Source organism: Lemur catta, chromosome 13 (genome assembly GCF_020740605.2).
Source record: "Lemur catta isolate mLemCat1 chromosome 13, mLemCat1.pri, whole genome shotgun sequence".
Classification (NCBI taxonomy): Eukaryota; Metazoa; Chordata; class Mammalia; order Primates; family Lemuridae; genus Lemur; species Lemur catta.
In genome coordinates, this window is record NC_059140.1 from 65,284,042 (window position 1) to 65,307,790 (window position 23,749).

General features: G+C 36.1%; 1 protein-coding gene across 3 annotated transcripts in view; it reads right to left on the bottom strand.

The window, feature by feature from the left end:
• The window catches only part of CDADC1 (cytidine and dCMP deaminase domain containing 1), a 35,241-nt gene that overhangs the window by 8,800 nt on the left and 2,692 nt on the right, over positions 1–23,749 (bottom strand). For 2 of the 3 annotated variants that reach the window (XM_045567129.1, XM_045567130.1), the window contains exons 3-7: positions 18,944–19,018; positions 15,273–15,450; positions 10,839–11,408; positions 5,378–5,427; positions 2,082–2,251 (exon numbers count right to left, since the gene is read on the bottom strand). In XM_045567129.1, the coding sequence (XP_045423085.1) occupies positions 2,082–2,251; positions 5,378–5,427; positions 10,839–11,408; positions 15,273–15,450; positions 18,944–19,018 (1,043 nt within the window). Of the gene's footprint in view, positions 1–2,081; positions 2,252–5,377; positions 5,428–10,838; positions 11,409–15,272; positions 15,451–18,005; positions 18,116–18,943; positions 19,021–23,749 lie in introns of those variants that run through there. The other variant, XM_045567131.1, reaches the window with a different exon arrangement.

Genomic DNA, 23,749 nt, shown 5'->3' on the forward strand with positions numbered 1-23,749 from the left:
AATCATCGAACCTTATTCTTGCTGAATTAGTGAATGTTCAAAATATGTAAATTAATAAAATGTTACAACATGAACATGACAATTATTATAACCAAAAATCATTTACTGATTCTAAGATCCTCAGTATCAGATTACAAGTAAGTGAAAACAGAAAGAGGCAGACACCAAAGAGGGAGAGAGAAAGAGACGGAGAGAGAGAGACATAAAAAGGAAAACAATGCTTTCTAAGTAAGTACCTCTTTATAATACTGGAATTAGAGATTAAAGCTAACACCCTCCTTAAGAGCTACCATGTGTGATCAGACATTAACTCATGGTATCCAAGAAACCTAGCTCTATCTGGTATCTAATAGATATTTAATAAATGTCTACTAATTAAATAAATTAATATTAAAGTTATGTTTTGGGTCATAGTTCTCTTACCTCTTCCCTGTCATAGGATAATTTTAGTTAAGAAAAGTTTGGATTTGACATATTTACACCTCTACAAAATGAAGCAAGCAAATCTGTAATGAAGAGGACAAGGAAAAGAACAGGAGATCTTTGGTGAAATTTTGCATGCTGGGGATAGTTCAGGACTAAGGGCTGCTCTCATCTGAGGCCATGAGGATTGACTTCCAGGTTCTGTGGTTTACACTGCTCTTGCCAGCTGTCTTCAATTCCCCCTCTGCCAGCCTTCCGTATCTACCTCCTAGAAAGGAGACTCTCATTTCTGTTCCCCTGGACTAGGGCAACAGAGTTCTAGGCATCTAGTCTGTTAAAACAATATCCCTGCTACCCACATGATCTACAGAGCACGGCTCTGCCAAAGCCATTTCGTATTCCTACTACCAAATACAGCCTGAACTCAGCATCTCCTCTTGTCCAGTCCCAACCTATCAACAAAAGCTGAATTTCCCAGGTGTCCACATTCCAGCCTAAGTGGCATATTCATGTCCCTAAACACATGACACATTTTCCTACTTTGAGACTACTGCTTATGCTGGAAGCAAGAATGGTCTTCCCTTCAAGGAAGCATCTCCAGTTGCCACAGTCCTGGCAATTCTTTAAAGCTCATCTCAAATGCCAGATCTTTTATAAAGCTTTCCTCTGCACTCCCCCTCTTGTCTATAATAGCCCCTGAATGTCCACAGCACTGTGTTGGCCTCTCCCACAGAATCGGCCCCGTTACATGGATGCACTCTTCTATCCCCTACTGCATCAGAAGCTCTCCAAGGACAGGAGCCACATCTTACTCAGTTTTTTAACCCCCTAACCTCCTCCCTTTAATGGTAAAGGCTGAGAAGTGTTTGTGAAAATGATCCAAATTAACATTAGAAGGCGGTAATGTTATAATCTCTAACAAAAGCTCTTTTAAGGCAATTTGGTTCATAATGAAGTCTATGTACAATCATGTGTCACTTAACGATGGGACCACATTCTGAGAAATATGCTGTTAGGTGATTTCGTTGTTGTGTGAACATCATAGAGTGTATTTCTATAAACCTAGATGCTATACCCTATTGCTTCTAGGCTGCACACCTGTACAGCATGTTATTGTTCTGAATACTGTAGGCAATTATAACACAATGGTACTTGTGTATCTACAAATAGAAAAGGTAATGTTTTGCACTATGACATTATGGCTATGCCACTAGGTGATAGGAATTTCTCAGTTCCATTATAATCTTATGGGACCACTGTCCTATATGTGGTCTGTGGTTGACCAAAACGTTATGTGGCACATGACTGTATTCATAAATATAAATATATGTGCTCCAGATTTAGAAATCAATGGATATCTTAACATCCAGAAATAGGAGAAGCTGAGCAAGACCCTAAAGGACAAACTTCAGGCTTCAGAACTTTCGTATTGGAAAGAGAGGGAAGAAAAAAAAGACTTAATAAATTAGAAGGCCTGAAGAATCTATGACAATGGCCTCAGGTCTGGCAGTGAGGATGAAGCTTTACCAAAGTTATACTTCTGAAAAGAAAATTTCTTAGAATTTGAAAAAGGAAATAAATTACAACTAAAAGAAAATGAATTTCAACTAAGCCTTGCTACCACTTTAAAGAAAAGTACATGTAAAAGACTGTCATACCTAAACGTCAAGGCATTCTGCTCCGCATGTATAATGTATCTGAATTTCCTTATTTCTCTGTCTTTCTGCTTGTCATCCATGTGGGGGAAGTCAGCATACTCAGATCCAACAGGAAAAGCATTGTAACCACATCCTATGAAGTACATAGCACCTGTTCCATCACAACTTCCCTATGAAAGTGAGAAAACCAACAACCGTTAGTTTCAACATTCTGAAAAGGCACTTTGCAACATATTTTTAAAGGTTGTTATCATACTCTGTGTAAAGAATATGCATTCAATTTTCTTTTCTTTTTTTTTTTTTTTTTGAGACAAGAGTTTCACTTTGTTGCCCGGGCTAGAGTGCTGTGGCATCAGCCTAGCTCACAGCAACCTCAAACTCCTGGGCTCAAGCAATCCTTCTGCCTCAGCCTCCCGAGTAGCTGGGACTACAGACATGCACCACCACGCCCAGCTAATTTTTTTCTATATCTTTTTAGTTGTCCCGATAATTTCTTTCTATTTTTAGTAGAGACGGGGTCTCGCTCTTGCTCAGGCTGGTCTCGAACTCCTGAGCTCAACGATCCACCTGCCTCAGCCTCCCAGAGTGCTAGGGTTATAGGCGTGAGCCACCGCGCCCGGCCTTTCATTCAATTTTCTAAGGCTAACTGAGCCGTCAAAAAAAATTTACAATATCAGGTCCTCTTATTGCAGTGTGGTCTTATCAAAGCTAAATTCCAAGAAGGCTGATCCCCGCTCTAGTCTAAATCTCAAAGCAGTCCTTGGTTTTAGCAATTAAATTAAGTGCTACATTATTGAACTCACAAATTGTTTCGCTTGATTCAGACAAATGGATTATAAGATCCTGGAGAGCAGAAATCATGTCTTATTCTTCTTGTCTATCCCTTAAAGTACACATGTTAGAATGTTATGTACACAGCAGGTACTCAGTAAGTGAGTGTTAATGTCTTACATGCTCTGTGCTGTGCCACTGGTTAACACGTTAGAAATTTTAAAAATACTTTGAACATACAATTTCTGTTGTTGGGCTACAAATGTGCTATTGTAATTGAGTTCAAAAATAAAAAATGCATTTCCCTTTAACATTCAGTATTTATTTGGCCTCTATTATATGTAATATATTATCACAGAACTTCTTACTTCAGTGGCTCTTTCTTACTTCTCTCGGTCAATGGCATATTAGTTGTTAATATGAATGCTTTATCGATTATTACAATGAAATATTTCATCAATGACAAGTTTATGATAGTCTGGAATATGCTATAAACCTCATTAAATTTCAATATATTACAATTACTCAAGTGATAGTATCAACAGATGCATTACTGTAGCAGCTTAATAAAAATAATGTTATAGTGAGCCAACAAAAGCCTGCAAATAAAATATTGTCTAATTAACAAATGTTCCTGAGCATTTACTAAAAAATGTCAAACATCATGCTTAATTTTATATGCATTATTTCATTTGATCCGTTCTCTAAACAACCTAGAGAGTAGTACTATTATTATCCCCATTTTACAGATAAGGAAACTGAGGCCAAGAGAGGTTAAATAACTTGTCTAGGGTCACAAAACTAGTAAGTAACACAGCCAGAATTCAAGCCCAGGCTGCTTGACTCCAACCCATATGTCTTTCCACTTTACCACGCTGCCTGCCTACACTAGAGATAACTGGAAACTGAAATTCTCCACAAAGTAATTAAGAACCAGATGTTAAGCCAAAAGGCTGTTGAGCATTCACTTCAACACAAACGAGAGTCCCAATCATAGGCCAGGCCTGTGGCAGGCACTGGGGAAACAGCTGTGCACAAGAGAGAAGAGTCCCTGCCTTCGTGAACCTTATAATCTGGGGAGGGTAAGAAACAGGGCACATAACTTTAACTGTGGTGAGTGTCACAAATGAGTCGCACAGAATGCTATGGGGATTTCTGGCAGAGGAATCTATTCTAGCAGGAGTTAATGGTTGGGGTAGAAATACGCAGAGTCAAGAGGCATTCTGAAGGTGGAATCCACTGCATGGGGGGATTGCCTCTGTGGAGTAACAGGGAGTGAGATGCTGACCACTGACGAAGGAGCAGGATAGCAAGGAAGACACTGAATGTATTGGCTGGGTTAAACTTGAGGGCCTTATGAAACATCAAAGCAAATTGTCAAATTATTTGCTATAAAGTCCATTGGAGCAACATTCTGGTTCCTGTTTCAGTCAGCTATATGGTTACTAAATACCTCCTGATTCCACGCCCTCCTAACCCATCCCCATAACTCCAAGGTCTCATCATCTCTTTTCTATTCATCTATTTCCTGTCTACCCACTTCATTCTTTTTATAATGCAATTATAATCAAATAATGCAAATCTAATCAAATAATTTTCCCACTTAAAATATTTGGACTACATTGACCAATACAGTCACCACTATCCACATGCAGTTAGTCTAGAGAGTTGCCAAAAATATAAAATACACAAAGGATTTTGAAGACTTAATACCCCAAAAATACAGAAATCCAAAAAATACAGAATAAAAATTTGTTATTAAAAAATTTATATATTGATTACATGTTGAAGTAAGATTTTTGGACTTTTAAAAAGCTTTTTACACGTGGTTCCTAGAAAATTTTAAATTCTGTATGTGGCTTGCCTTTTATTTCCGCTGGTTAATGCTGTGCTAGGACATGCCACAGTCTAAAGTCCAAAGTCTTTGCGGGGGATACAGAGTTCTTCGTGGCCCAGTCCAATTCATTGCCTACTGTACATACAGCTCTGGACTCCAACGTGCCAAATCACTGGAATTTTCCCACATTCTTTCACCCCTACCTCTGCATGTTATCTTCCTACCCCTACTAACTTGCTCTGTCTGATGAACTCCTCTCATTCTTCAGGACTAATCTCTTGCTAAGAATATTTCACTCACTTCTCCAAGCAGAGTAGAGGTTTTTCCTGTATGTTCTCACAGTATTGGCTATATAATAATTACACTTATAGACCAGTCTCTTTTTAACTTCTCTGTCTCCATCACTGGACTATGAGGCCATGAAAGGCAGAAAATGTGATCTTTAAATCCTCAATGTGCACCGTGGCACAGTGCCTCACTTATAAAGGTATTTAATAAAGGTTTGCCGAATGACTGCATCTATCTAGAAAATTGTTGAGGGAATGAGCAAATGTTTACAGAGTACATGCACTATTACAAAAATATTAATCTCAATGGGTCAGTAAAATGTCATGCACTGAACACTGAACTATGTGATGTCATACACAAAATCCAGGTTAAATATTTAAAGAATTATTTTCATACTTACAGATTTCCCTTCTGCCCAAATGACTGCTCCAACTCCTGTTTTATGATCCTCTGAAAGATATACGGCATTTAATTCAGCAAAAACCAATGATCTATTAGTTTCAGAAATACATTTTCCCAAAAATGATAAACATTTACTGAAACATATTTCATAAATGTAGCACCAATCCTTGACATCTTCACTAATTATATACAAGTATTAAAATAAATACTTTGAAGTATAGAGCATGGGACCTAGGTTCCAAATAACTGGACAGGATCACACATGATGTTTACGTGGAGGGTAGTGGAAATGGTGCTGCCCACAGTCAGTTCTCTTCGAAGCTGTAACCAGAACTAAGGGCAAGTTCACTGATTCTGCACTAGCAAGGCAATTTCTAAATGACTACTTATATAGATGATGAAATTGAATAAAGGTTTCTGAATTTTATGGATTTCATATAATAACTGTTCACAACAACCAAATTTGTCTTCTCCTAGCATTTTCTACACTCTAATCATGGAAAAGACATTTTATGAAAATGTTCTTGCTAACTTCTAATACAATCATGAACAATACTTTTTTTTGACTATAGTAATCATTTCATTATGTATACATATATCAAAACATTATATTGTACACCTTAAATACATAAAACTTTTATTAAAATTATAATTTAAAGACAGAAAAATTTCTGTGAGTTCCTTGTCCAAATTTCAAAATTTTCAATTTCTTAGAATAACTCCTTAGAGATGAAAATATAGAATCCAAGTGTATAAGCATTTGTAAAACTCTGGATAGATTTTAACAAATTATTTTCTATCCCAAAAGGTTAGATCAATCTATATTTGAAATAAAGATAGTATATAAGATTTTCACTTTCTTATATCTAATTAAACATTGGTAGCATCACTAAAAAGAATGGTAAAAGCATTTTTGTCAGTCTGATGGGGATGGTATTTTGTTTTGCATAAACAAATCTTTATGAACTTTCCTATCTGTCTATCTACCTACCTACCTATTTATTTATCACTAGAAGGTACATGAAGGGATTTTTGATTTAAACAAAATGTTGTCCTTTCCCTGACCTTCAGTTTACCCTGAGGGGGGAAAGAATGCCAAGTTATCATGCTCATTTCTAAATCAAGTGGCAGAAGTTATAAACAAACAAGATTATAATTTCCCTGCAGAACCAAAACCTTTGCAACAAGTAAAGCTGTACTTTCTAAAACCATTAATCTGAAACAGAATATTAAAAAAAATAGAAATGCTATGTATTAAAGATCTACTTTCACCTTCTACACTAGGTTGAATTTCAAGTTTCTAAGACAAATATACACTAATTATGAAAACCATAGTATTTATCAAAATCTTAATAAGGGACTAATGTGAACTTACCCTGCAGCATTTTCATATTGGGGAGGATTAAGTGAACCCGGGGCTTCACCCTACAATTTCCTAAAAGTTAATCCTTCCAATGTTAACATTTAAATACCTCCTTTTCGAGAAAAGTACAAAGAAAATCTGTGCCACTATTGCATTAAAAACTAGGATGCCTTATAAATAAGTTAACCTTAAAAAAATTTCCCGTTTCTAGTTCAAGTAAGCTTAGGTTTTCAAAATTATACCACAAAGCATTGGTATAATTTATGTTAAGCACTTTTTATCCATGATCTCATTTTACCCTACAGGCAAAGCAGATAAAATTTCCATTTCTAGATGAGAAAACAGGCAGAGAAATTAAGTGATTAAAATTTAGCCCTCCAGATCAACCCACTCGCCTTTCCTCCACCCGACCCTTTGACATCAAGAATTCCTTAACAAAGATGTCGACTCATTGAGTGCCTCATAGGTGCCAAGGATGCGAGAGGCTGAGTATTCAGTGGTGAAGCAAACAGTAGTAGTCCCCATCCTCATGCAACTTACAGCTGGATGGGGGAGCAGCATAGTGACAAGGAAACAAGCAATCCATATGTGCTGTGCTCCGAAGGAAATGAACTTGATGCTGAGGGGTAGAGTACACAGGATGACTTACTCCTATACAGTGGAGGGAAAAGGGATTTTGGTGTAAACAAAATTTTGTTCCTTCCTAGACCTTTAGAGTTTAACATGAGGGGGCAAGAATGTAAATCAATTGCTTCATGTGCATATCTAAGGCAAGTGGCAGAAGTTATAGACATAGATTATATTTGTTTACAAAACCAAAACTTTTACTGCAAGTAAAGTTTTATCTAATTCACACATAAATCCGAGGTGGCAAATGAAAAACTAAAATAGAAATTCTTCGTATTAAGATCCCACTCTTCCTATCACCAACACTAAGTATTTTTCAAGTTATGTTTTCTTATTCTCAGGAGCCACTGTTTCTGTTTCAGTCTAGGGACAGACTAAACCTTGTCAGGAGGGTAAAAAATGTGAATTTTCCATCAGCTTGCAGCTTTACTGCCTAGCTAAAGTTAATTATGCCATGATAATATTCTCTACCAGTTACCATTTCAAATAGGAATAAATTTTCATATCAAATGAAGTCCATTTCATCCAGCCCTAAGGCTGGTGACAGACTGAGGTAATGTCTCAAACATCTTTTTATGTCTGTAATTTTTACAGAAACTGCTCTGTATGATCTGGTCATTCACAGGGTTTTCTCTGTACAGCTCTGAAGGAAAGATCAAGTATGATCACTGAGCCAAATTGCTGGGGCTCTTTGATCACTGAAGTCAGAGAACTCTTTGCTCCGGAACACAGGCGTGTGGTTACTTTAGCTCCCGATCCTGTGGTCATGAGGGTGTTTGTCAACCTGCTCCATAGACCACTTGCATCAAATCGCTAGATGCTTGTTAAAAAGGTAAACTCTTGGCTTCCACAGAGATCCCCCAGAGATCCTCCCTCTCCGAGGGAGGTGGGCAGGGCTCGAGAATCTGCATTTCTCATGTGCTCCCCCTTTGATCCTTAGGCATATTAACATCTGGGACTCTCTCGAGTTATGACTTAAAATAGTTCACTTTCTTGGCTACTCTATCCTACTTTCATCAATACTGTGGTCCAGGAGGAAGACAATCCTTAGCTTTGGAAAACACCTACTCTAGTGGGGATAACAGGACACAAAGGAGGTCAAAACTCAATCCTTATAAAGGTAGCTGTGATGCCCTTCTACTCTTTTCTCCCGTAAGAGTCTAAACATTTTGCACTTTTTTGGCCACGTTAGGTATTCTAGAAACATACTTTTAATGACACCTCTGTGGATCCTCTTTATTCCTCATTCGAAAAGCAATTCCAAGCACCCACTTTCAATTATTTTTAGAAGTTTCAGAGTTCATTTTAATCATGTGTATATTCTTAAACGACATGGTCTGATGAAATGGTATCTTCATCTATTAATTAGAAAGAAACAAAGTCATCAAACCAAACTGAAGAGTGTGAAATTAAAAACTTGAGTAACTGGAAACACACTATATCATGGGGATATCAGCCTTGCTGGACTGCCCTCCATGTTAAGTGAGATATGTACAGGAATCACGTAGCTCAGTGCCTGACACATAGTAGGTGCTCAATAAATGGTCATTGTTATTAATTATCAATGAAGAATTACAGGTCCAGAATTCCTTATCTGAAATCCCTTATATCATGTTTTTTTAAACAGTTTGATGCACTTTTGTGTCCAAACCTGACCCAAATTGAGTTATTTATAGCCCTTAATTTTCTGCTTAGTGAAAATATTCATATTTTTTTTTACTCCATATGTATTAATGTGTCTGATTGTAGGGTACTGTTCCAGACCCCACTGGGAGTGCCATATAACAGCATATGTACCATATTACCTTTTTAAAATCTGAAACATTCTGAATTCCTTTTCATCTGGCTCCAAGGGTTCTGGATAAGGCATTGTGGACCTTATTGTGGATAAATATCTTTGGCTATAAAAAGATATTTTAGAGTGCAGTGGCAGTCATTATAGCTTACTGCAACCTCAAACTCCCGGGCTCCGGTGATTGTTCTGCCTCAGCCTCCAGAGTAGCTGGGACTACAGACAAGTGCCAGCACGCCCGGCTATTTTTTTCTATTTTTGGTAGAGACGGGATCCCACTTCTGCTCAGGCTGGTCTCAAACTCCTGACCTCAAGCGAGCCTCCCACCTCGGCTTCCCAGAGTGCCAGGATTACAGGCGTGAGCCACCATGCCTGGCAAAAAGATTTCTTTTATCTACTCAACACACATTGTGTTTAGTGCTAAGGAAAAAACGATGATTAAGACATGGTCTCTTTCCTAAATGAGCGCACAGTGGAGTGGAGTGCATGACAGCAGAGTTGCATCCTATTCAGGATTTGAGTTTCAGATAAAAAATCATCCAGAAACAACCCTGAAAAATCTTTTAAACTACCTATCAAATACATAAACATGGCTTTAGGTACAAAACTGCATAGTAATAGGATAAATTTATAATTTGAAATATAACTATAGATTATCTAACAAAGAATATATATACAAATTTATATCTGTACCTTCGGTATCCCTTTTTTTCTTAACCCCTCTCCCCATCTGCACACTGATACATATACTATCTTTAAACACTAGAATCACAGGCAGTATGATGAGGTGTTCTATGAGAAGCAAGAGGTACTGAGATCAAGCAAAAGAACAGCAGATTCACATCTCCAATCTTACTCTGGAACACAGGGTTCTGCTGAATTCTAATCAGCGAAGGGGAATTAGTGAATTATATCTATAATAGCTGCTCCCATTTATTTTCTGTCTTTTTGAATGGTTTCTGGAAAAATTCTTTACAAAGCTGGAGTTGGCAAAGAGATTAATATGTAACCGACAATACAATTACATTAAATCAGTCTTTTACACAATACTGTTGCAGTCATACAGTTTGTGGCTACTGAATCAAATTCTTTAATGAGAACTGAGGGATCATCAACCCTGCTGAATGTCAGAATATCTTGCAGAACTTTTAAAAAAACAAAGGCCCATTTCATACCTGGTTAGGGACTTGGTTTAATAGGTCTGGGTTAAAGTTTGTAGCATCTAAACCTTTTATAGAAGTTTCAGTGATGATTCTGATATGCTGCCAGTTGAGAACCTCTATTCTACTGAATTTACTTAATATTTTTACTGTAAAGATTTTTTAAAGTTTTTATTAAATATTGCATACAAAATATGGAAGATTTAACAAGAATGGATGATTTTGGTCCTCTTTCTCTTTCTGTCCTATCTTTAGTGAAGGACTCAATGAACAGTGAAATCGTAAGAGCAAAAAGGTCCTAGATATTCAGGTCCTGATTTATAAATATAGTACTGAATATAAGGCCACTGGAATCCTAAAACTGCTGGAAGACAGGGTCTAACTTCTCTATATTGTATGAACAGCAAAATTTAGCATCTAAGAGTAAATGAACTCTATCATAGATGAGATGAACACTCCAGAGACAAATCCAACCCAACCAATCAGCCCCAATTTATGAACTAAGCATGTAACTCACCAGTTCGATATGCCAATAACCTGGCCTGAACCATGCAGTGCCTTGCAATTTCTTGTGGCAAACTTTGATTGTGAATTTCATTAATCTGTCCTGGATTGCTACAATAAAATCCGAAGTGTTTAAAGTTGGGCACACTGGAAGCTACTGTGGCCAAAAGTAGGATAAGGTCTTTCATGTTTTGCCTTAAATTGCTAAAGTATGGATTTTCACACAGGTTCTCCAAACCTATAGTCATCAGTATTTGCTTATGTATTTCTTCATTTGAAACCAAAAATAACATTTCATATTCTTTTATTCTTTCTTGTTTACACTCAGAATAAAAGTCAATGTTAGCATCCGGCAATATTTTTGCAATTTTTTGAATAAAGTCACATTTGTAAGAGGTTTCCTCTACAAACTGCACCATATAACACACCACAGGCTGAAGTAAGACACACACACGGGCTCGACTGTTTGACTTCAATCTTTCCACTGCTTTGGCATCTAACTTTGCATCTTCAGAACTAGAAGCCTCAGTAAGCAAACTTATTTCTGGATCAGCAGGCCAATATGAAATTCGGTTAACTCCAGCTGAAATACAAAATATAAAAGGTAATTATCTGATACATGGTAGACTTTGGATTTTCTTGATAAATCCATCCTATCATTGCAGTAGATCTAAAGACCCCAATACAATAAATGTCTATTATCATGTCACCTATTATATAGCCCAAGGGTTGGCAAATTACCATTCACAGGCCAAATCCGGGACATTGCTGATTTTTGTACAGCTTGCAGATTAAGAATGGGTTTTTCATTTTTAAATAGAGGGACAAATCAAAAGAATATTTTGTGACATGAAATTACAGGAAATTCAATTTTTGGTGTCCATAAATAAAGTTTTATTAGCATACAGACACCCCATTTATATACTCTTTGGCTGCTTCTGCATGGCGGAGTTGAGCAGCTGCAACAGACATTTATATGGCTTGCAAAGCCTAAAATATTTACTATCTGGCCTTTTCAAGAAAAAGTTAGCTGACCTCTAACAGATCCCATGAGAAGACATTTGTGGAATCACTGGTTTTGCTAAGTGTGTCCCAAAGGCCAGTGCTAATATATACCAGGGTCCTCCATGGTTAATTTTCAAAATATTACAGCCAACAACTGATACTGTCTAGAATTTTGTATCTGGAATAAACAATTCATTCATGCATTACAAATGCTCTTGTCCTCTGATTCAGAATTCTTCTGAGAAGCCATTCTAGGAAAATATTCTAAATAGAAAAAAATCATGTATGTATGTTTAGTATAGCATTCTTTAAAACAGTAATAACCCTAAATGACCAAAATAGAGGAATGGTTAAATAAATTATGGTCTTCCTCATAATAAAAGGTATCAATAATGTCCACAAAGAATTTAAAACATGGAAAAATTCTTATGTGATGTTGGGGTGGTGCTGGCTGGGCAATATTAACTTTTTTTTGAAGTCCACAAAATTAAAGACAAAACAACAAAGGGAACATTTTTCAATCAATGCGACAGAGGAAAGGTTAGTAATCTTTAATATACAGAAAAGATTTTAATTCATTAAGAGCATATATGAACTGACAAGAACAATAAGTCCTCAAGAGAGACAAAAGATATGAACAATTTACAAAAGAGAAAACATAACTGGATAACAAACATGAAAAAATATTTTAATTTGTATTTGATATTGAACGATGAGATGCCTTATACATAGTTAAGCATACAAATGTTAGTCAATTAATGAATAGTTTACAACAAAGAGACCCCTTTGGTAGCATCTCATGTAATTCACGTAATTTCAGCTAGGAGAGACTTTTTTTTTTTGTGACTGTGCCCAGAAGCAAATAGACAGATGGCCCCCAGGGTATTCTAACCTTCAAAATAATAGATGAAGTAAAAAATCTAAGTTAAACAAGTGAACATTTGTATCTACTCCCTGCTACTCCTGACTCACTGTGGCTTGTGCTGCAAAGCAATTTTGAAACCCTCATGTCACTCTGGTTGCATTTCACCTTCCCTCTGGTTCCAGTTCTCAAAATCCATTTCCTAACCAGCAGTGACAGGGAACCTTTCGTCTAAGTATCTTAGTTGTTCCCAATAATCCTCAATTCAAGAAGAGAGGATGAATACTTTTTAGACAAACATTCAAGTACTAGTGGCAAATGCTCCATCAGAGGTTCTCAGATTTTTTGATCTCAGGATCCCTTTACACTCTTTAGAATTTTTAAATTATTCAGGACCGAAAAGAGCTTAGTTTATGTAAAATATATCTATTGATATTTACTACATTAGAAAATTAAAACAAAATGTTAAAGTATTTATTAATCCATTAAAATAACAATAACCTATTACACATTAGTATAAATAATACTTTGTGGAAAAAACCTGTATTTTCCAAAACAACAAAAATTAGTGAGAAAAATGGCATTGTTTTAAATTTTTGCAAATATCTTTAATATTTAGCTTAAAAGCCTCACCTAACATAGCAATTCTGTTTTATGGTTAGACAAGGGTCTAACACCAACATGAAAGCATTTCCATTGCAGGGCTTTCCCGATTTTCCACACTTCATTATCTCTCTTGCCAGGATGAAATGTCTTAACTCAAAGCCATCAAGCAGTGACAAATTCCCTGCATTCCCCTATTCTCTCTCATTCGTGGCTCCAAGGCTATTAAGAGTGCTTTCAGTACAGTCAGCGTGGCACAACACACAGCTATCTTTTATTCATTCTCTCCCTTGACTCTAGAACAGATCAGTCAATAAATGTTTTGGTTCTTTCACATACTTTCCTTTATATATCAATGCCACTATCTGAACCCTATTTTATACCCTGCCTAATGCAACAGTCTACTAATCAAGCTCCCAATCTCTAATTTCTCCCTGCTCCAATTCAATAACAACAAAATTTAAATCATGTTACATCCTTCTCAAAAATCTTCAATGGCTCCACATTATCTATAGAAAGGAATTTTAGGTCAGTTAAGCACAGTGATAAAATAAATATCCAATCTGCCCGGTTAATTGGGAAAAGGGGAAAAAAATTGCTGCTACTACTATCATGCCCATCTTCTCTATTTATTGGTAACTGAAGTTGAGAGATTATATTATAGAATCAAATCACTACCATAGATACCAACCTGCTGGAAATTACTTGTTGCAGGAAGGGGGCTTCTAGCTATGTGACCCATTTCTTCTATAAGTTCTGCCACTTGTAGCTCAAGGCATTGACTTCAACACAGATCTAACCATTACTCTTAAGACTTTGATGTAACTAAAAATAGCTCTTCCTCAAAACAGGTGTAGGAACTCTGTTCTATAAGATAAAGTCCAAAGTCTATACGGTTTTTCAAATTTCTCTACTAAAGCCCCAACCTATCATTATAATCCACCTGCCACTACTCTCCAATAATAATCCTGTTTCAAATACTGACCCCAGAACCCTGCTTCTTATACAGCTTGATGACTCCACATGTGCTATTTCCCTAACCAGGAATGTGTTTCTCTTCCTTGACTTCTGACCCATTAAGATCTAGCTTAAGCACTAGCCTTTCACAACATGCCAATCTTCAAGGATCTCCTCTGAGATCACATATGACTTATCACTCATCTGGTACTAGATGATGTATTACATTAAATTGTTATTTTGGACTCTAAATACCACCTTGAGGAAAAGGATTAGGAACCACATCAATTTTTTTGATCTGCCATGGTACCTATGTGCAAGATACATATATTTTATTTTAAATGGAAGAATGGTTTGCATACTTACCTGGGTACAAAATATAATCATAAGTACAAACAATTTTAGTGAGTAGCCTAAGTGGCAGAGATGGATGGCTAAACATCAAACATTTGTGCTCCTCCTTCCAAAAGTATAGAGCACTCACTGGAAGACAGCTGCCCAGCCAGGGACTACAGTTCCCACAATGGATGTGAATGGAAATGATGTACGTGACTTCTAGCCAGGGTTTTTAAGAAGCAGGTATGTCCTCTCTATTCTCCCTCAGTCTGCCTCTGGACACAGAGGATCAAGGCCCTAGAAATGATAATACAATAAGACAGACAAGGCCTAGGCCCATGAATAAACCACATGGAGAAAAGTTGCCGGCTGTTCAGCAACACGTGTTGGACTAGTACACGGATGATAAATATCTAGTATCCTAAGCTACTGAAATTTTGGGGCTTAACTGTTACAGCAGCTAGCATTAGTCTACTAATACACCGAGGGTCATTTAACTGGTGAACGCACAGGGTTGAGACTAGAATCCATGTTTTCTGACTCTTCCTCTTACACTATGTCAAACTATTTTCCGATATGTATTTATATTTCTAAATTATCTCTGTGGTTTTTGGCAAATTTCTTCCTACTGATTGCTTTCAGATAAATGCTCTTAATCCCCAACAAAGCCTTATCTGCACTTACCATTTACAATCATTTTCAAACAAGCAGAACATGGTTTTCTGGAAAAATAAAGATCACAGTTTTTCAACTTTGACCCATGTTTAATAAGAGCAATTTGCCCAGCATGTAAATCTTCACTAGAACAGTGGAGACCAACAATTGTCATGTTTTTCACCACCACAAGACCAGTTCTCTTCACCTACATTAAGATACAAAATAATAACTTATTAGTTATAATATCTAGTGATCACATCATGGATTATACTTGATTTATTAATAAAATGAAAGTTTTGTTTAGTACTTTATCGGAAGAGTTTGTATGAAAGCATATTTCTCATTAGATCCAAAAAAATTTCTGGAAGTTTGGTGTTGACTTTATGCCAGAAATCTGTGGACCTAGGCTCTATGAACCAAACAATTAAGCATGCAATTATCATTAATTTGTTCTAGTGAAAGATGAATACATTTTAACCAAGTAAGGGGCAAGAACAAGGTCGATTTGTTTCTTATAGCTGCTATTCTAGGACTATTTAGCCTTAAGCCTTCTAGATGGTAATAAAGAAAAATTTCAAAAACCCTGATTATATACACGGATAAGTAAAGCCCAGAGAATTTACATGACTTTCTGAAAAACCCATAGATGGCAAATGGCAAAAGACAGCACTAAAGAAGTCATCTTAAATTCTAAAATATTTTAAATATTGACTAAAATAAAGGTAATTCTCAACTTCTAAAAAATTAGCTGTACTAATTTTTAGCAGTCTAGACTAACACAGTTGGGTCCCCACCTACTACAAATATATAAATAATTTATAACATCAAAAAAAGGGAAGATACATGCTCAGGCATCAGATAGGAAGAGAGAACTCAATGGCAGCAGTGAGCTTGAGCTACCTTAGCAGTACTCCACAGAGGGAACTGGGCTTATCCTGATTTAAGCCTTGTAGGCTGGGGACTGGCTGGGTTCTAAAGAGTTCCAATGGACCTCTTTGAGTGAAGGTTTTCTGTTACTTTGAACCAAAAGTGTCCCAATTTATGCAAATACTAATCAAAAATGCTTGTGTAACAATATTAATATCAGATACAACAGACTAAGGTAAAAAAAAATCAGTTCTACATAAGGCACAAAATAGGCTATGCTGTTCTCACAGCAAAAGATTCTGAAGTAAGAATGCAAACCCGATCCTGTTCGGGACTGAATGTCACATGAGGGGAACTTGGGCTGAGGATAGGGTGTCCCTTATCTGCCCCCCATCCCCTTCCAAAGGGATTTTACCCTATACTACTCTCCAATACAACATATTTGAAATCATTTTAAGGATCAAACCAAAGCTATATTAACTAAAGGAGTCAAGTTTCAGGTTCAGTTGTGAGTATAAATGTTTGAAACTGTGAAAAATGATATTTTGCAAAATGCCTAAAAAGAAAGAATACAGATGATTTTATGGAATTCCCTTTCTGAGTTAACCACCCATCTCCTAAACTATAAGGACATTTAAAAGGAATACAGGCTGGGTGCAGTGGCTCACGCCTATAATCCTAACACTATGAAAGGCCGAGGTGGGAGGATTCACTTGAAACCAGTAGTTCAAGACCAGCCTGGACAACATGACAAGACTTCATCTCTACAAAAAATTAAAAAAAAAAAAAATCAGCTGGGTGTGGTGGCATGTGCCTGCAGTCCCAGCTACTTGGGAGCTGAGGTAGAAGAATCCCTTGAGCTCAGAAGTTTGAGGTTGCAGTGAGCTGTGAGGATACCACTGCACTCTAGCCCAAGCAACAGAGTAAGACCCTGTACAAAAAATAAAAGTAAAAGCAATACAAAAATCTTTCCTTCACAATATATACTAAGAATATATCTAAAATATGAAAAATATGGCTTTTAAAATAAGCTTTAAATTTACCTTAAATTTGTGAACACCTTCCCCTCCCCATCCTAAAATTTCTTAGAGTTTTATATTCCTCAACTACAAAGCATGTGTTATTTTCTACTTTTGAAGACTTCCAGTAAGTTTTATTTATTTTTTTAAATGGTTACTTTGGAAAATAACAGATGATGCCTTATCAAAAAATCTTGACAATAAAGCTCACGTTGTTAAGCTGAACCAATGTGACCAGCGGAAGTGGCAGCAACCAAATGATTTTAATGTTAGACTAAGTGGTTAAGCAGACAGAAATAAAGTCAGAAAGCTTGTCCACAAAAGACTTTGAAAAAAATTGTTCCTAATGAATGAGTAGCATATGCATCAATTTATTTTTTATTAGAAAAACCTTTTGGGCCACATTTATCCTTTTTTTTTTTTTTTGGTCTAACGTCCCTTTTACCTCAGGAAATTTTTTTTTTTTTTTTTTCATTTTACTTCTAGCTAAGATCACAATATCAAGTTTGAGACAAAGACTTATCCAACCCAAACTTAACCAAACAAAACAAATAAAAGCCTAAGTTGCATTCCATTCTGGCACTTCCACTTACTGCAACTCCCAGAGGACTGAATCTTTTCAGTGAATCACTGTTCTGGATCTTGATTTTGCTTTACTTCACTAACATCTTGGCAAGTTGTCTATGTAATCCTAGTCACAAAGTTTTACATTAAAACATGGGCAAAGAGGACAGTCTGTTTTGTATATGAACTAGTATATTTACTTAAATGATGATTAACTATTTTTTTCCCTTTGCCTTTCTTATAATGAAAACATCTAAATAATCTGACACCAATTATTTCTATATTCTTGTTGGGCATTTTAGAGACTCACTCTCAGAACTAATCAGGAAATCTCCAGGAATATACATCAGAATCATCAAAGTAACTCTTTTCAAAATGTACATGCTCAGTCTCCACTCCACACCCAATGAATTGGAATCTCTGGAAAATTCAAAAGAGTAGAGTAACAAGGAAATAGTATGCAATATTAAAAAGAACAAGATTCATCTTTCAGGTCTGGGCTTTGATTTTACCCAGCTTACCAACTAATTAGTTCACCTGTTACTGTTTCGTGGCTATTAGCAGAAGACATGAAACTCCTGGGTCAGAAACAAAGGACTTTATTATTCACAGCACAGCAAGCAGTATGAGTATCATGTGTGTAACTGTTTTGCCCTCAAGCCTCATGAGGGGTAATCCAGATGGACACAAATGGCTGCCTGGACACACAGTGGGTTGTGTTATAGGAAAGGAACACTGAGCTTGGGGAGCCTGCCGTTTCATAGCAAACAGTAAGCCAATTTGCTCTTTGCCCTGGCGGGAGACATTACCTCAACTCTCAAGGATGCTCAGTGCTAACACAACTCTGAGAAACGGCCCAAATAAAGAGCAGTTAGGGCTTTGCATGCTTAGCATAACCAGCAGGATGTGTGGTAGTGTGAGAGAACTAAGGAAGAGTGTTTCTCAACACATCTATAGGAACTAATATTAGAAGGTGCCAAGAGTTAATCTGAAAATTAAAAATAAAAAAGCAAGATATAGGAGCATATCGTAGACCAATCACATCTGTACTTTTCTTTTTAAAAAGGAGAGACATATAGTCTTGTAAAGACACTGAGTATTTTCAGAAGAGTATATAAAAAACCTCCCTTGGAAATAAGAATGGGGATCTTGAATATAGGAGGGACTTTTACTCTACTTTATACTATTCCTTTTGCTTTGTTATTATGAGCACATGTATCTTTTTTTAAAAAAATCATAAAAATTCACCTGTTTTTTGTCAGTAGATACTCTGGCCACCTCTTCATTATCTCCTAAGGATCCATGCTTTCCCTCTTCATTTTTCTAATAAAAATTAGATTAAAGGGAAAAAATATTAGTATATAAGACATGATTAATTCAATATTCCCATATTTAAAGGCTGGTTTCCTTGGCTTGGGACCATTCTTTCCAAAATTAGAAATTGCGGTTAGAAATTGTGATAGAAAATTAGAATTTGAATTGTGATAGAAAATTAAATTCTGAAGTTTAAGATTTCAGAATTGGAGCAGTTTTGAGCAATGGAAAAGTCTAAAGTATGGCTATGAATGACTAAAGTAGAATAGAAGTAAATCAACTGGAATTGAGAAGATAAGGAACTATGTAGCAAAGGTATCGGATATGGACTGTCGTAGGCAGAATAATGCCCCCTTCCAAAGACCTCCCTGTCCCAGTCCTTGGAACCTATGACTGTGTTATGTTACAAGGCAAGGGGGAATTCAGGTCACAGTTGGAACTGAGGCTGCTAACCATCTACCTTGAGATGGGGAGATAATCCTGGATTACCTAGTGGCCCCAATGTTATCACAAGGCTCATTGTAAGTGAAAGAGGGAGGCAGGAGAGTCAGAGTGAGTGAAGCAACATGAGAGAGGCTCAAGGCCATTGCTGGCTTTGAAGATGGAATGGGTCCACGAACCAAGGAATGCAGGCAGCCTCTGGAAGCCAGAAAAGGGAAAAAAACGGATTCTTCCCTAGAGCCTCCAGAAGGAACTAAGCCTTTCTAACACTTTGATTTTAGCCCAGTAAAACCCATTTCAGACTTTGACCTACCGAAGTATAGAGTAATAAATTTGTGTTGTTTTAAGGTACCAACTTCCTGGTAATTTGTTATAGCAGCAATAGAAAATGAATATAGGGATGTCCACAAATCATCTCTAAAAGTGAAACTGAAAACAGAAAGTTTTGAGGCAGGAGCCAAAGTCCTTCATTTATTAGTTCAAAAAATACTTACTGAGTCTTTGCTATATGCCAGCCACAGACCTAGCAGCTCAGGATATAACTCCCATAGAGCTTATGATTTATGAACACAGGAAAGCGACTATAGAGTGAATAGATGATTAAGACAAGGTGATATAGAATTCTGTGAGCCCCGAAGTGGGTGGGATAGTTCATAAATTGGAGAAAGTTTTAAAATAGGAATGGGAAACTTTGTGAATGTTGACCTCTTAGTTTTATGAAACAAGTGTTAGATATTAAAAAAGGACTAGCCTCCAAGGAGAAGTTTGTAAGAAAACCTATGTCCTGGTAATGAGGTTTCTGTTTAAGCATAACAGGAAATAGAGGAAGAGATGGTGTTGGTAGTCAAACGACAGGGGTGTGGGTGGTAGTAGTGGTGGTAATTATATGAGTGAAAATCATAACAAACAGTAGCTAACATCTTCTGAGTGTTTACCATGTACCAGGCCCTAAATTATCTCATTTAATTCTCACAACTTTATAAAGTAGCTACTATTATTCACATTTTACAAATCAGGAAATTGTGGCTGAGAGAGATTAAGTAACTTTACCATGGTCACACAGCTAATAAATGGGTAAGCCAAGATCTAGCCCTAAATCCATTGTCTTAACCATTCTGCTACATTGCTTCTGTTTTGGAAAAGTGAGGTCCTTCAGCATGAAGATAAGGTACCAGCAGACACAACGGAAAGAGGAGAGAGGGATGATATAAGATGTGTAGAAAAAATGAGGGAACAATGCAATTACTCTAATTCTTATTCTTAAAGTAATATTCAGGCAATTTAGATAAGTCTAACTTAAACTGAGTATCTATGCAACAGTAGGAGAAATATTTTTAAATGACAGCCATTTTCATAGTGCTTGATTTCTACTCCAAAACTTTTCATTAACTGTGTTTCCTCCCCACCCCAGAGTCTCATAAACAACTACTTTCTCTCCCACTCACTTATTTAGTTTTGGACTAGACTCTTAAAAATTCTTAGTTTTTATACTCAATGTATACCTTGCTGAATAGTCCTTAAAGAGTATCCATACAGTGTAAGTGTTTGACAACATAAAAAAACTCACATCAGTTATGTTTAGAAGTGGTTGTAAGTTAACACACTAAGGCTGGTAAAAATTACAGACAATTTAAACGTTCAATAATGAGGGAGCAGACAGGTTCATCAATAAACTGTTATGCAATTATTAACAAAATGGTAGTAAAAAACATAGTACATTGCATGAGCCAGGCACTATGAAAGAGTTTTGCAAATATTAACTCATTAATTTCTTATAAAAGCCCCATATATTTATTATGTACTAGTAACATTCCATTTGACATATGAGGAAGCTGACACAAGAGGTAAAGTAACTTACCCAAGGTTACACAACTAAGAAGAGGTGGGGCCAGGATTTGAACCCAGGTAAGCTGGCCACAAAACCACTAGCTACTCTTAAAACACTAGTTTAAGCTGCTGCTCCGTTATAACATTATAGCATAAGTATTTTCTTATGTTAAGCGAAAAGGGTCAGATCCAGAATTAAATGGTCTCATATGAGTAAAGGAAATTGAGAAAAAAGATTAGAAAATGATACAAAAATGTCAGTGGTCTCTGGGTGGTAGAATTATGAGGAATTTTTTTCTTCTGTCCATTTTATAAATAATGAACAACATTACTTTGGGAACTCATAAAAATACTTTAAAAAAGACAAAAGGTTGGTAAAGTGTCAAACGCAATATTTCCAACACAATTACATGTCAATTTGTATCTTGGACTTTCTATGATTTACTTTCTATAACAAAAGCAGAATAAAGAATTCAAGTGAAGTGATCTTATTACTTTAGCTTAAAGCACATTTTTTTTCTTTTAATAGGAAAAAGACCTTACTTAACATTTTGAACACCATGTGCAATTAACCGAAAAATTATATTCTAGCAAATGGTAAAGAAATATTGAGCACAAAAATTGGGTATCATTTTTAGGAATTTAATATTTTCACAAATATAAAAACAATGCAATGGTGACATATACTAACAGTATGAAATCTAGATGTATTCCTATTATACAATTTAAAATTATTAATATATAAACTCCATAGCAGTACAATGTCAAATACAAAATTTTATTTCTGCTATGATTGCAATTATCTGCAAAATTATATGTATATATTAATTAGTACAAAAAGGAAGCCCAGGAGAGAAAAAATACACAAATGGTACGATTTTTTAATGTTGCAGTTGTAGATTAAATCTTCAGTTTCAACTATAATGTTTGTATAATAAATAAAAGCAGGGTGCAATATGCTCCTTGCATTTTTGTATTCTTCCCCTACGTTATCACTGGCTTCTTTGCAATGGCCATAACATGAGAAGAACTAATGAAATTATTATATGCCTCTGCTTTACTGACATTAGAAACACAAGTAGCTGATAACCTGCAAATAATTACGTTCTAAATATTTGATAAATCTGTTTTGGAATTTAAAATGCATGTTCTCATATAAACAATATTAAAAATGATAGTCAAGTTCCCAAGCTAATATGCAAAAGCCTATTTAACTCATAAGATCACTGCTAGAGTAATCCTGAGGATCCCCCAGCCCAAGTGGGGAATCTGGGTCCCAAGACCTTCAGGTAAGGAACAGAGGTGGAGGCCTACCCAACACTGTGGCTTGATAGCTGTGGTCCTACGAAATATGGGTGTGGGAGCACAGCTGGAAAGACATCAATGCAGTGAACAGAAGCAGGGCAAGCTCCAGGACCAGAATATAAAAGTGATAACGTTTCATGTGTCCAAGGCAATCTTATTTCCAGGTTGGCTGACATTCATAAGACATGGATTTTCTTTGTTCTGTTTTGATGCCCTTTGTATTCATTTCTATGTCTGTTTTAACTTCAATTTAAAAACTTTAAACAGATATGAGTACAAGTCAGATTTCTAAGATTCCAAATAAAATATTTAAAACAAAAGACTGATTTCTTTCATTTTAAAAACTTCCATGGAGCCTGCCAGATGAAGGAACGAGATGCCAAGAAAACTGAGAGTTGTTGACTTGGGGGAAAACATGGAGTCATAAACTTGATCTTTTGTTAAACAAGATATAAAGCATAAAATCTTGTTACTAATGTAGTTTTATAACTCTGAAATTTACTTGGCACTATTTTTTTTTTTTTAACAAAATGCTAACTGAAAGCTTCATCTCAGTTATTTTCTCAGGCTACATATTTATCTCTATAAATTATTATGAAACAGTACGGTGAGTATTATTTGCAAATGATCTTCAGCCATTAGTTGGCCCATCACTTCCTCCCTAATAGAAACTTAAATATCATTATTCACTAATTAAATGTAACTTGTGCCTGTTTGTTGAAAAAGAACTTAATTTCAGCACAGGATTGTGAGGGTGTATAAAACAGAACTAAAGTGAAATCAAATCTGGGTATTAAAATAAGAAAAATTCTTCCTAGATGTCAGAAAAAAAATTTTGAAAGAAGAAAAAAAGCTTCTTCAAAATTAGGATTCAATCTCTAACATGCCCACCTTTGTAAACATAACTTTTAAAGTCTTAAATCTCTAACGTTTGCTCTTAATTTGGCTCTTTAAAATAAATTTTATCTGCAAAAAAACAAACCCAAAAAATCCTTGACAGCTTGGAAATCTTCTATTTTCATAAAATAATGCTAAGCTATAACAAGTAGAAAGAGTAAAGGGACTTAAAAATTCATGAAGGAAATGAAGAGCTTTCTCAAAGCCATTAATAAAATATGGAGCCAGGGTGGGGGCTGGCTGTGTTGAGAAATAGGGAACAACAATGCA